The sequence below is a fragment of the Perna viridis genome, chromosome 5 (assembly GCF_037379345.1).
Source record: "Perna viridis isolate PV_CMFRI_1.1 ecotype Kerala chromosome 5, ASM3737934v1, whole genome shotgun sequence".
In the NCBI taxonomy this organism is placed as follows: domain Eukaryota; kingdom Metazoa; phylum Mollusca; class Bivalvia; order Mytilida; family Mytilidae; genus Perna; species Perna viridis.
Window position 1 is genome coordinate 26,041,233 of NC_142449.1, and position 15,876 is coordinate 26,057,108.

A 15,876-nucleotide genomic window follows, 5' to 3' on the forward strand; every position below is an offset into this window, starting at 1 on the left:
ATTTCCTCAATTATTCCTTGCTATTTTCAATATTAATTTCAAATTTTGTAAATGGCAGATTGATTGCAAGTTGTGACATTTTGGCGGGAGAAAGTCAGAGAGTGAAATGACCGAATTTATTTCGCAGTCTGAATTATTAAAATTTATTACGCTGGGCACATTCAATAAATCACTGCTATCTATATTATAATTGGTATGCAACTTCAGTATCGGTTCCATGATGTGGGAGACAATTTCAGGTCTGTGGCACTTCCTGATTACCGACTTTACTACAACCTGGCCATTTCCGTCTTCATTCCATTTTTTTTTTTGTATCTGTTATAGCTTTTCAAGTTGAACCAAGAAATAAAACTGTTTCTATTTACACAATCTTATGAATATTCCAAATCTGAACAGTCTATCCATCATATTAAGAAGATCATCTATATTTGGTTAATTTATTTGTAGACAGAATTTCTATAAGTGGTGAGATACAGACATAAATCTTTTCTATTTTGAGTTATTGTTCTATAGATGGACCTTATAAGATTAAGTTTTCATTCCAATACCTTCACTTAGGCAACTCATACTTCATGAGAGGTAGACGGTCATACATTTGGGTTTAATGGAATTGGAATACATTATGAGTTCCATATTTATTTTTTCCATTAGTTTCTTTTGACATAAAAATTTCTAATATGCTGATGATTCTATGGTACATTTATGTAAGATTTAAATTTGTTTAAAGATTCAGGTCATTACAAATTTATTTGTGAGTGCCTATCTGTGAATGATGAACTTTCCAATGCAAGTGTTAAAAAAAAACAAGCAACTGTATTTTTTATTCCAATTTCTACACTCCAGCAGTTCTAAATTCATTAATTTAAGTCATATTTATGTTGGATGTCAATTTCAAGGGGCAATATTGGATGTTCAGATATTTTTTTCCTTAATTGTATTTGATTTGTAGAACAAATTTGCATCTGCTGAATAAAAGATTTATTTGAGTAGATTAAATTTAAATTTGCATATAGAATTAGGTCAGTGTAGTTTCATTTGCAGGTATAGAATGACTAATGATAAGCTGTGTAGTACCAGGCAAAAAGGGGAGGGGGGACAGATATTTTATAGTTCTGCTGATTTGGATTAAGATAAAGTAATAAAAAAAAATCCTGTATTTCTATGTACACTCATAGTTTGAGATATTGCATGCATGGCTTTTTGACTACTAGTAATACTGCATGGCTGATGTCACATTGAAATTGTTTTCTGTGGCAAAATTATCAGAATCAGTATTAATTGGTCATTTATTTAGTAGGTATTTGCCTAAATTTAATCACTTAAAATTTTAAGGGCAAGAGCTTAGTGTCTTAATACAAGCAGTATGTATTATGGTGATTATATAGAAGTACTTACTGTATTTTGGTGTGTGCAATATGCATTTGTGTATGGTAGTCAGTGCAATTTTGAAGGTCAAAATGTGTGAAAAAAAGTTTTTTTCTAGACTTCGATTGCACTAGAATTTTGTAAGAAAAAAGATTGATATATTTTGCACTTGATCGGTTGATTTATAAACCTTAATGTGATATTTCTGACTAAAATGTGATGGTAAGAATTTTATATTCAAACTAAAACATTATGTTAAGATCAGTAGCTATATAATACAGATAATTTTAATTTTGAAATATGATATATGTTAAATGGTTTATAAACGAAAATCAAGTTAAAAAAAATCAGACATTTATGGTTTGGGTTGTAACTCAAAGTTAACAATTTTTCATTTTAAAACATTCTTTTCAGGAAGGAAATTGTAAGAAACAATTAAACTAAGTTTCACAATAATCATTTTCAGCATTGAATAAGGAGGTTTTGTCAAAAAAGAACTTTTCTACTTTTGGTTTTAAGTAAATTTGTTTTAATCTCTAACCAAGTATTATAAGAAAGAAATACTGTCCAACCATTGTCTGAAGCATGTTATTAAGACATTTGAACATGATTTGAAGAAAAAAATATTTTGTTCAATACTTGAAGATGTATTTGATGATTAGATAAACTTTTCTTTCAATAACATTTCACTTCCAGTTTCTTCATTTACATTATGCAAGGTCATTTCTCTTTGGAAAATCTTTTATTTCATGGTCAATTCTTATACATAGATGCATAATACACACCCCTATGCTCTGAAAATGATTTCAGTGTAAAAATGTGTGTGCATTATACTCACCAAAATAGGGTACTGTGAAATAACTAATATTCATGGAATACTAACTTTCGTGGTTTTTCATGAGTAGACAAAACCATGAAATTTAGTTTCCAACGAAAGGAAGATTCCCCTTGATTTGTATCCTGAAAACCTCAAAATCACAAATTCAAGAATCCACAAGGTTGTGTTTCTTCCGTTACCCATGAAAACCCATGAAAATTGGTATCCATGATTAAGTACTCTCACAGTATATGCATGATTAAAGAAGTTTTAGTATTGCTGACTATGAATAGAAATAACAGGAAACTGTTTCTAATTGTTTTTTTAATGTGCAATCTGTATATTAGTGCTTTCTGGTAGACTCGTTTGTATGGAAAAATCCTTAACCAAATGGCTTTAAATGGATGATGGTTTCTATTGGAAAAGTGCTGAAGTGTTCTATTGGCTAAGCCTATGTGAATAATATTGTGTGAGTTGTGCAGAAAGGTCATAGAAAATTACCAAGAATAAAAGAAATTTTTGATTTTTTTTTTTTTTTGAAAGTTAGATTTCCTGAAAACTAGTTCTGAATTTAGATGTCAGTTTGATGGGTAGTGGGAGTTTATACATGTCTATCCTGAAAGGAAATACATTTAGTTACAAGGCATTTCAAGGGCAAGTCAAGGGAAACCTATTGTTAACAAGTGGGTATAGAACATGAAGTAAAAGTAGCAGGGTAGGATATTATTGGCCATGGCTTTTCCAATTACTGATATATGAAGTAAAAGTATCTGGGTACAATATTATTGGCCATGGTTTTGTCAATTTCTGGTACATGAAGTAAAAGTAGCAGGGTAGGATAGTATTGGCCATGGCCTTGTCAATTACTGGTACATGAAGTAAAAGTATCAGGGTGGGATATTATTGGCCATGGCTTTGTCAATTACTGGTGCATGAAGTAAAAGTATCAGGGTAGGATATTATTGGCCATGGCCTTGTCAATTACTGGTACATGAAGTAAAAGTATCAGGGTAGGATATTATTGGCCATGGCTTTTTCAATTACTGGTACATGAAGTAAAAGTATCAGGGTAGGATATTATTGGCCATGGCTTTGTCAATTACTGGTACATGAAGTAAAAGTAGCTACCGGTAGGTAGGATATTATTGGCCATGGCCTTGTCAATTACTGGTACAGCTTGAAAACTTTTTGGACTCTTTTTTTTTTAAAATAGAGACTTCATTTTCTAATAAGTACCTGAATTTTATTTATTTATTTATTTTTGTTTTTGTTTTTGTTTAATGAGTTTCTAATGACTCTGTACTAGACAAAGTAATTATCAAGATTGCATGTAACAGACAGAAAAAAGGTTTTCAGTTAAATATTTATAGAATTCGTCTGTAATGTTTACTTAAAGCAGGTAAAATTAGAAAAAAGTCCAGGGTCAATAGGAATGTCAGAAGAATTCATTAATTTCCTAGATTCTAATTTCAGATTCTTTTTTTTTTGTATCACTTTAATAAATTATAATAGGATAAAAACTGTATTTTGCAATTCTGAAGTAAGGTTTTCTTATATTTTTGTGACAATTTTAGTATTGAGGCAATTTAATTATTTAAATTTGAGTTTATACCATAATAAGCTATGCACATGATTATTGATTTTTGACATATTGTCATGAGGGGCACGATACAGGGCTGGTGCCTATTTGATTACGTTGGTGCCTCCTCATCCTGGGGTCAGATTAGTCCTTAAAGGTTGTTGGGGGAATTTAGCTCGTGGTGAATGGTATATTTTGCATGGGTGATATATGTAATGTGAGATTTACAGGCAGATGATTGGTGATTAATTTTAGTTGCTTGGGTAGAAAGTTCTCTTGTATTTGCAAAAGAGGTTAAATTTTTATGTTTTGAAATTGTAACTATTGTGAAATCCTACCCACCAACCCAACGTCCCCTCTACCTGTGCTGCTCTTAAATACTTCAATGTTCTTAAAGTTTTTTACCTGGCATATTTTCAGGATATTATTTTTCCCCCAACTTATTTTTATGTAAGGGGTACTTTTATTTTTGAAAAGTCTTGTTTAGTGTGTAGTGGCAGTGGTTTCTAATACCTAAGTATATAGATAATTTGGTCTCTGATATTCAGTTTTTTTCCTCCTAGCCTTCTGCATCAAGCACATGTTAAGATGTTTTCTATACACTTGCTATTAGAGGGGGAGTGGGTGATATTTTGAATGGAATTACCATGCACAGTACCAGTTTTAATATTTTTTTTTTTTTAGTGATAAAAATCTTGTTTATAAAGGAAATGACTTGACCTACATTTGAAAATTCAAATCTGTATTCTATATAATGTTTCATGGTGGGTTTAATTGAAACTGAAGCCAACAAACTACCCAATTAATCTTATTTATACTTTAAAGATAATAGTTCCATTTTTCATTTAAATGTGTAATGTTTTTTTTTTTGATTCTTTGAAATAATTATCCTGTGCCCAGGAGTTAAAAAATTCACTTTGACTAAAAAGCCATGAATGTATATTTTGCTGTGTCTCACAATTATTTTCATTAGGTTTTAGAATTTATGTGTTATAAAGTCAAATTTCAAAAGATAAATGTCATTCAGTTGAGATAGATTGAAGTAGAAACAGACTTTATGTGTCCTATTAAGTACAGAATTTATATTAAAAAAAAATAAATAAAATCGGTTGTATTGCTGAGGCTACAAATTTAGTGCAGAGACTTACAGTAATTGAGTTGTTGCTGTCAAATATTAGGGATTGGAAACCCTCAAAATATGATTATAATATATAGGAATAATGTCGCTTTATTTTATGATATTAAATTATTGCTCTAATTGTGGAATTAAAACACCATAATGTAGTTAATAACTGTCTTTTTCATCTGTTTAGCTTTAAGTATGTTGCATTGGGAGACTGTCTTGGTGCAAATTTTGCACTGGTTCAATTTTATGTAATAAAATGGAGAAAATGATGCAAGAAAGTACTTATTCAGCCAAAGAGATTTTCTATTTTTTTTTTTATTAATTGAATACTCAGGGCTCATGAGAATTTTAATGGTTTTTCTTTGCACTTGCTTCTAGTTTGTGGTGACAATTTCATTGATTTGTTAAACATCACACAAAACCTAACAGCTATGAATGCCAGAATGCTGTATATCAATGTCATACAATATTTTAACCCCCCTGGTGCGATATTTTGGCTCCCTGCTGCGATAAGTTATCCCCTTGTTGCAATATTTTGACCTCCTGCTACGATATTTTAACCCCCTGCTGCAATATTATAACCTCTCTGCTGCGATATTTTAACCCATCTGCTGAGATAAATTAACCTCCCTGATGCAATATTTTAACCCACTGATGCAGTAAATTAATCTCCTGTTTCGATATTTTAACCCCCTGGTGCGATAAATTAACTGTTATGATATTTTAACCCCTGCTGAATTATATTAACACCCTCTATGATATTTTAACCCCCTGCTGTGATATTTTACCCCCCCCCCCCCGCCCCAAGTTATGATATTTTAAACCCCCTTCTGTGATAAATTAACCCTCTGTAGGGAGGTTATTTTAAAATAACTCTGGGGGTCAATATTTCCTATGATATATTGACCCTGGGGTTAAGATATCATATGATATTTTAACCCCATTGTCAATATTTTGCTGGGGTCAAAATATCATATGACACCTGGATGTTATGATTGTTCTTATTTAGAATTCCTGATTTAAAGTGGAACAAGTTGTGGGGTCATAGTATGCCAGTCCCTAAAAGTTAAAACAATATCATTTGCCAATTCAGGAATCTAGCTTTTTTTTGTTAATGACAGTACTTCTCGAAGAAGGTAAAATTAGACCTCATTAAACACACTGAAGACCTTACTTCAAGTTTTGGTTGTAATTGACATTTATTTTATCACAATTTTGTACCTTTCAACCTTGTCTAAGATAGTAATAAGGCTTCCAATGTCAAGCTGAAATGCCTAATATTTTTAATGATGAAATGGAACCCTATACTTTCTATTTTTATAACACTGTCCAGGAAATGACAGAAGAATCAGTCAAAGTTCTGTCATTATTGGACATTAAGATATATTGTACTTAGAGATAGTATGTTGGCAGATTGTGTTGCTTGATTGGCCATTTTATCTGGGGATGTTAACCTATATTCCTGAAGTTGACTGGACACATAATTCCTTAAAAAACTACCCAAGCTTTTTTATTACATGCTTAAATAACAGTTAAGACATGTAGGTAGCTGCTGGTCTATATCCATTGTCTTTTTTTATAGGGCACCTTCTTTGTGTGATCTGTTAATCAACAAGTATCGAAGAAATACCATTTTGTACAATGTTGAGAACCCCTATAATGGAGAAATTTGGCAAACATTTAATATGAATTTTTACATTTTGAAATCAGCCGCTGTTTCAGTAATATTTACAACTGCAGGAAGTTACGTTAGGTAATTACAATATATTTTTTTTTAAATTGCTTAGTGGCATACATTGAAGATATTCATTGCTAACAAATACATGAAGGTGAGGCAGATGAAGACATGTTATAAGCCTTGTTAATCTACAAATACTACATGACGTAATATGATTAAGGCTCTGCGTACCTATATATGGTGGACCTATTTTTACTCAAATAACTTTTGACTTTGTTGATAATTCATCACTATGTTGTTATATCCCTGATGTCTCCACGAACAGGAATATGCAAGACTGCTTATAACACTCACTGTACATCAGAACATCTACTTATATATATATGATGTCACTGACCCTCTGTCCCTAATATGTAGACAAATAATGTATAAGCAAGGTATTGTGACATTTAGTCCAAACGTAGTTCCTTTTCTATCATTCAATACATCTTTTATAAAAAGTGTCTAGTTTTGAAAATCTTAGTATGTTGATCAAGGAAATTATTTTAATTAAAGTACTTTACTTTTCATAACTATTATTTTAAAAAAAAACTTTTCAATAGATGAAATGATCTGTATGATAAGGCCTACAAAAGTCTCTTTTGGATTGAAGTTATTGGACGACTCCTTATTAGATTTATTGCCCTTGAAAGACAAAAAATGGCAATTTTTGGCCTATTTCTTGGAAACTATGATAGATACAAAAAATAAAATTTATTTTACAGAATAATTCTTATGATATGTCCATTGGGTATTCAAAGGTGTAGGACAACTCCTTGTTAGTGTTATTGGCCTTGAAGGGCAAAAATTGAACTGGGTGAGAAATTCAGGCTCCTAGGAGTCTCTTGTTTAATTCTGCACAAGCTGTTGTCATAGAAAGGAATGCTACCTCATTTTTTTCAAAGAAGTAGAAAATTTTGCCCTCTCACAAATATTTATAAAAAAAGACATCAGAAACTTAACACTTTCCCAATTTTTCAAAGGTTTGGATAAAAATAGAGTTTTATGCTTTATGGTGGCTTGAAGGAGACTGCAGCATTGATTTACTTAACGTTTTTAAGCTTTTGATTTCTTTCCATTTCAAACTTCAGGCTCTAAAAAGATGTTTCACAATGGTTGTCACCAATGAAGAACTTTTTAATCTGGTGAATGACAGAATGAATAGATCTGGACCAGGGACTACCATTACATTATAAAATTGTCATTCTAATTACTGTTAGAAACTTTACTTGTTTCATTTAATGTGAAGCTAAATGGTATCCAAAATATTTTTTAATCAGTTGGAACTACTTAGCCATATCTACTATACTAAAAAATAACTTGCTTGATACAGTCCATTGCTACATGTATGTGCATGTGAAATTTTGATAGTAAATCTCTGTTGAATGTTTTCATAACCTGCTGTTATCTATGTGGTTTGTTTTTGTTTGTTTTAAGAAGCGGTATGTTGCTATTGGCAACAAGTGATGTTAGTAGTAGTGTTTAACTTAAATTTCTTGGCAGGCATTTTTTTAGCCTTAATTCATATTGCAAAAATTATTTATTGTTAAGACTGCTTGGCTCCCCCCAGACTTCAGTTTATTTTGCATCTATTATATGCTTAAAATTAACATTTTGGTCCATGGTGAGGTATTCTTCTCATGGGTAGGTGTGGCAATTTTTCACCTAATTTGTCTTGGAAAAGTGCAAATATTTATTACTTGGTTTCTTTAGAAAGCCAAGACACTATATAATTGTGTTTGAATATACAAAAGCTTGTTTGAAGTGCAGTATTTGAAAAAAATTGACAGTTATTGGTGAAATTGAAGAAAATATTAAATTCCAAAACTTCCCCTTTTTATGAAAAACTCATTATTGTTACATTGAAACTGAAAAATTGGTGCCTGAAATGAGAAGATATGTTAGATACATCGCTAATTAAAACAAAAGAACCCAACATGTATTTTATACACCCTTTATTTGCCATGTTGAGGCATATTTTTCATGGGTAAGGGTGGCATTTTCCCACATAACATGGCATGAAAATGTTCAAATATTTATTGGGTAGGCTCATTTTGAAGCTTAGACATAATATTAATGCTCTGTATCACATAAAAGCTTTTTAAACTACAGAATTCTGAAATTCTGAAATTTCCCATTTTTCCGATTTTATAGTAATTGTCTCCCTAAAAGGAAAAACTAAGCACTTGAGTTGATCAGATATGTTTTGTACGTCTATCTTAATTATATATGCTTATAACATGAGTTCTATGCTCTTGGTATAATGTGAATGAGAATTCTGTTTGATCCTCTGACCAGTTTTCTAGGGTTAATATTTTTACCATTTTTTTTTAAATCTCTCTTGAAAATTAGTTTTTTGTGGTTTATTTATGCAGAAAATAAAATTATCTCTTGAATGATTCCAAATTTGGGATAATTCAGTGGAGTAATAACTTGTAGAGTAGAATTTATCTGACTTTTACGGAAAATTCAAAAATCCCATTTTTTTTGCCTATTTGGATAAATTCTGACTACATAAATCGGCAAAATTCATAAAAAAAAATCCCCGGAATTATAAATGTGATAATACTAAACAGAAAATACCAAATAAGCCATTTTTTACTGAAGCATAAATACTCTAGGGATTTTGTCATTGAAAAATATGCCAATTTAAGCGATTTTTTGGCGGGGTAGGGGTACATTATTTTCATTTTACCCCTAATCTCTAAGTGTTACCGCAACTGTTTTGGTATTATTGGAAAGCTGAGACATTTGGCTACATGATAATACCTAAATATGTTTAGTTTGTTCTCACATGCTATCCCAGGAAGACTTAGACGGTCAAACAATGGAGTCACAAAAATTTTGGCTTTTTGAACCGGTGGGGTACAAATATAGGCTTATACTAAAAAGGATCCGAGAATGTTCTTTGGCGACAAATTGATTTGGTCATGGGAGGTATAAAGGTATAAAAAAATCACCATGTTGATGAGGGGGGGGGTGCTCGATGGACCCTCCCAGTCCATGGACTACAGCCCTCTTTTCCCTCGCTTTCATCTCTTGCAACATCCTTTTAGGTTTAGTGGGCCAGATTAATTTGTACAGATACCGGAAATATTACAGGTCTCCACGGTTGGTGGGAATATTTTATATATATCATGTGACGTAAACAAAATTCAGACGCAACAGCTGTAATTCTGAATTCCAAAAAAAATAGAAAACAATTGCTTTTCCTATCTTAGAAAAACTATGCTTCAATTTGGATAAGACAATCGGAGTTATATTTTTTCCGAGGTGGGTTAGGTTCTTGACAACAGCAACATTGGAACAGCAAAGATACATGTATGAGCATCCATGTTTTTTCCCCGAATGATTTAAAAACAATCATATTCACTTCTCTTAATAAGTGAAAAAAATAGAAAAGACTCAAAAACTATCAGAAAAGATGAAGTTATTTTTTACTGAAATCCAATCTAAACCTATATATTTTTATTTGTTTGACATAAGGAAACAATGAATTTTTTCCATAAGGACTGTCACTTTTTGTTACTTCTGGGACATTACTTTTTTTTTTTTGTTAGTATTTTGGGGAACCTTAAGGAAAATTACGATAGGACATGTGATAACCATAGAGATCACACTGCTTTGGGGTGCTCGCTATTAAGCTTATTTTGTATTTTTGTATGAGTGGTAGACATGCCTTAGTTTTGTCTTATTGATATCAAGTGGTAAGACTTTTTCAAAAGATAAATGGGGTACAAGTTACATCATAACATATAGTTCTAGTAAGGGCTTATTACCCTAAAGAAGGTTCATGAAGAGACAGGTACATGTATGGAGGAATCACATGTAGCTATCAGCATGATGACAGCTGTATGATCTTCAATAGGTCATATTTAATTTACACTGTATAGTTCTGTGGTTTTTGACAGTGTATAAACTTTCTAATGTGAACTTGTTGGTAAAACCTCTACACTACAAATGACTCTCAAAATTTGGAAGTTAATGCATTCTGTTGTAAAATCATATGAAAGATCATAGAATTTAGTAAGTCGCACTGGTATTACAAAAACATGATAATGGTCTGCACCTAAGGATTTTTCAGCAACGAGACAGAGAGATGATTTTCTTTCTTTGCTTCTGTATAACTGCATATGATTATTTCACTAGATTGGGAAAATTTTACTTGATATGGGATTGGAATTAAGGTTATTGGAGCAGACTGTAATCTGAAAGACATACCACACTGTTACTCAAATAGAGCGAAATTGTATTGGAACTTCACTGACTGAAACATAATTTTGACATTTTTTCCAATACAAAACCAGTCAAAATATCATTTAATTTCTGACAGATCAAAAGGATTTTTGTCTTTGACATGACAGAATTTATGGTCCTATGAGTTTTCCCATTACTGTTAGCTTTGCTTTATATTGGTTGAATGCAAAACTATTTGACTATTTGTTTATGATGTGGACTAATATATTGATAAAGGACTCATGGTAATTGATACAGTCAAAAATAATTTGATCTCAGACCTTTCAATTTATTTTTGACAGTTTAAACAAGTTCAAGGATGTTTTCTTTGATCTGTTTTTTCTTTTCCATTTTGGCAAATGTTTGATGTTTGTATGGTTGCAATGATTTGATTTTTGTGCTCCAAAACTCATCAATAAATTTTGCTACAAATTTGACATCAATACTTAGCAAAAGTTTATCAATGTCAGATAAACTAAGCTTAGAACTTCATGTTTCAAAACTTAACATCCCTGTGATTGTAAATCATAATTTGGGTTTTGTCAAAATTTATATATTAACACATTTATTAACTTTCTCAGTCTTAATAGGTTGGTTCAGTCATTTATAAGGTTTCCTCTCTTGCTCTTCCTCTCAAAGTAATAATTACTACTACATGTATATTCAAGTCAATTAGTCAAACTTCATCAGAGTACTGTAGTACAAAAAGTGTGATGCATTAAATTATATAAGAAGAATAGGTATGGTGTGTATGTCAAAGAGACAACAATCCCACCAGGATGAAAATGTCAGCCCAAGGCAAACCATTAGTGTTCAGTGACTGACGAGGAAATCCTCACATCATAGGGCAGGCTGCAGCTAGCCCCAAAACATCATTATACACAGGTACAACAATAGATTTGCCCCTATATACTTAAGTAACCAAAACAATAAACTGAAGGTGGAAATGAAACAAAACCTACAAAGGCCAGAAATTGGGACAGGTGCAAAAAATATGGTAAGGTTAAAGTACTTAGGCACGATTACAACCCTCCCCCTTAAAAATCTGGCCAATGTGGAAATAATATTACACAATTAAGCACACCTAAAAATCAGTTCAAAAAGGTCTGAGTCCCCTGTTACAACGGAAATAAACAAACTGAATATTTTAAATTACACAAATGTACAAACTAAGGACTACTAAGCAGTTACCTGACATACCAGCTCCATACCATACATATTTGAATCCAGCTTGTTTTGTGTTCGACTGTACTTAAGAATAACAGAATTATTAGATCATCAGCTGACAGTATATTGACTAATGAATTACTAATGTTATCACTGAATTATTTAATTTTAGGACAAGAAAGTGAAGTATTTAATCTGTACAGATATAGCTGCTAGAGGTCTAGACATAGGTGGTCTTCCTTATGGTAAGTTCATCTTTAATGTTCAGCGTAGGTGTTAAGTTCCCCAACTTTCAATAGAAGCCTCTGGTTATGTCATACAAAATTCCAGAATCTCCCACGGAGTGCCCATGTCAAAGCAGGAGATTTAGCCACATTCAGAAATTCATTTTGTCTTTTTGAATGTTTACCTTAAAAATTGTGTTTAATCACTTTGATTCTTGTCAAAACAAATTGATCTCTGACCTGAGATATTAAAGGAAAAGACCACCTTAGCATAAAGTTAGGTTTTTATGAAAAATCATACCTATGTAAACAAAATTAAATTACCTTTAATACAAATTACACAAGGCTATGCAAAATTTTAAATCTTTAAAAAAAAAAAAAAAACATATATAGTTGGCTATGTTGCAGATCTCATCTACCTGAAGGAATCGATAGTGTTGATAATTATCGGACTTTATTGGTCTTTACAGATAGCTTCCGATTAACTTGTCACATCACTAAATTGTTTCGGTACTTCTATGTTTCTGTTTTTCTAGTCACCAAAACAAAACAACCAGCTGCAAATCCTGCCATTCTTAGATGTTTTCTGATGTTTCCTTCATTTTGTCCATTAAATTCTTCTTCGGTGTCTTCCGGACAAGGAAGTCTTTCTTTTTTGGACTTTGTATCTAATTATCTACTTACTTTCACTTTTTAAACCCACTTCAATTGATCATGGTGGCACCCATAGGCACAGGCATTTCAAGTTCCCTAATTTTGAATCGCAATTATTAAGTTAATTTTCATGAACGTTCGACAAACAGTTTTCATATTTATGACTTGGACAATATCATAGTCTTCAGAATTGAGGGGAAGGGATGTCATGAGATATTGTCACAGTTAAAATGGATTTAAGTTCAAATAAGGTCTGTTGCTGAAGTGAAAAACAGGTTGCCAAAACAAAACCTTTGTAAATTTTCTGTTTTGAGAAAGTTTTGAGAGGGAAATCTCTCAATTTGAAATTTTCAAAGGTTAATACCAATGTGTTCTGTAGTGATTAAGGACAAGTAAAAGGTTTGAAGTAGTTACCTTGAACTTCAAGATATTGTATCTATTGTTTTGTGGTGATTTTTTTTTTCTTTCAAGGGGAAGGTGTGACTACAGTTACAGGTTTAACAAGGTTGAAGTCCCAATTTACATGAATAAAAGTGTAAACCATTCTAATTTGTTTTTAACTCTACACATTTCCTTTTTTGGTGTTTTGATCCTTGTAACTGGTCTATCACTGCAACTTCCCTACTGTTTCTGAACACTACACAAAAATATAGTCCATATTTAATTCCTTTTTATATCATTCAATACGTCTTTTATAACAAGTAAATATGTTTCTTGCAACTTATCAGCTCAATGCTATTCTATTATTTATGCAAATAAAATTAAGATCTAGTCTTCATATCAACTCAAAATTTGAGGGACTCTTTTTGACCTTGAAAGGTATTTAGTAATAAATTTACATTTAGGGAACTTATTTCTTGCAGTAATGTGGATAAAATGTGTTAAATAGATTCATTTTAACACACTTGGTGGGAAAATTCAAATTGATAAAAGTGTCTAGTTTTAAAACTTGTGCTAAGGGAATTATTTTCTTAAGCTGATATTGGTTTTATTTAAGTCTAATTGTTATATAGGATAAATACTCTGTTAATATAGCTTTGGAACGTAATGCACATTAACTTTTTGATAGATATAAAATTGGGGGAAAAGATGAAATGGAATCAAATATGTAGATGCGTGTGAAGTTGGATCAGTAGTATAGATTGGCTTTCAGTTTATACATATTAAAAAAGGACAGTTCTTAATTTTATTTAAAATGCAATGTATGATCACAATTTTATTTAACATCATATAATCTTTGAAAGTTTGTTCATGCTACAATTTTCACAAGAATCAAAAAACTGCCAGTATTATCAGCACTTTGATTTCTTCTGTTTTATTCCTACACATATTGCCAATAAATTGAGGATAGGGAGACATGTTCTTAATGCCCTAAAGGAGTTTTTGCTAGCTTTACATAGATATAGTCCTTTAAAAAATTAAATCTTAATTCCATTCATTGTAAAATTGTGGTAAATTGCTTCCTGTTACTCAATACGGAAGCAATTTTGTTGTTTTTTTCAACTGATTCAATTTCATTTGTCAAACCTCCATTTGTTTCATTCCATTTTAAAGTTTGTAGGTGTGAACCTTTTTTATGCAGTAAATAATGCATGTTACCAGCTAAATCAGATATATTGCACTTCTCAAAGTGATTAAATTGGATTCTTAAGTCCTCTCTAATTTCAACTTTTCTAAAGTAATTACACATCACTCAGGGTATGAAAAATCATGATGATGACAGTGGACTTTCCTACACAGGCTTCTCATGATAGATATTCTCTGTAATTACTACTGCTAGCATTTGACAAGGAGTTCTGGTGCCAAAGAGTTGCGTAATAGGGATGATTTTAGTGATTCTGATGTTATTTGAATCCCTTGGGACTTGGACACTTCCTTATTTCTTTAATTGCCCTTATGTGTTGGTTGATAGATGACCTATCGGCATCTGTTTCATTACAGTTTATTAGGGTGCTCCAGTCTGTCTCACAAAATGTATGTCTGTTTGTCAGTTCACAAAGTGTCTGGTGCTGTTTAATAATGAAACCGTTGGAACTCTGTCAGACCTCAGAGCAGTCTGAACCTTGTCATTATAGTATATTTTGAAAGTAATGAAGTATGCTGAAGAAAGTAGGTCAAAATATTTAAGACTTAAGAATTGAGTCGATTACACAGGGTTTTGGTTTAAACATGCTCGAAATGCATTGAACATATAGGTAGTCTACTGATTATATGCTTCCATCAAGGGCAAGAAGCCCATGGTAAGATTCCCAATAAAGTCTTAACTGGAATTTGTAGTTACTGCTTCTCAACTAAGCATTTGACATAAACAGAGGGACATCTGTTTGGTTCCAAGTCTGAATAATGTACCCCAAGGCATGTCTTTCTATAGACAGTTGCTTGTGAGCTTAGCACATTGAAAATCTGGCTCAGCATGTTGATTCTACTACAAAACAGGGTCTTCTTGATTAGTTAGATATTTTTGTCCTAAATTGCAGTTATCTGTGTCAGATTATAGTATCAACTGAAGACCAAGGCATCTTATTAAAAGTCAGAAGACCTCTATTAGAACAAGGAATAGGGCATCTATAATCAGGGGAAAGTGACGTGAGAAAACTTACTTAACAGTATAAATAAACTGAAAGAAAATATAGAAACTTAAGAATAAATGAGCAACTAAATTCTGACTCCATTTGTGATGCATGAGGGCCTTATGGAAGTTCTTAGGTGTGTTACCCTCTCAAAATAACTGAATTCTGACTCCATTTGTGATGCATGAGGACCTTATGGAAGTTCTTAGGTGTGTTACCCTCCCAAAATAACTAAATTCTGACTCCATTTGTGATGCATGAGGGCCTTATGGAAGTTCTTAGGTGTGTTACCCTCTCAAAATAACTAAATTCTGACTCCATTCCTGATGCATGAGGGCCTTATGGAAGTTCTTAGGTGTGTTACCCTCTCAAAATAACTAAATTCTGACTCCATTCCTGATGCATGAGGGTCTTATGGAAG

The 15,876-nt window shown here is 32.0% G+C and overlaps 1 protein-coding gene across 1 annotated transcript in view; it reads left to right on the forward strand.

Annotated features, from left to right (window-relative positions):
• The window catches only part of LOC148616842 (ATP-dependent RNA helicase DDX1-like), a 206,856-nt gene that overhangs the window by 163,286 nt on the left and 27,694 nt on the right, over window positions 1–15,876 (forward strand). Inside the window, exon 23 of the mRNA XM_088583957.1 lies at window positions 12,180–12,252. Coding sequence (XP_088440083.1) covers window positions 12,180–12,252 — 73 coding nt within the window. The remainder of the gene's footprint in view (window positions 1–12,179; window positions 12,253–15,876) is intronic.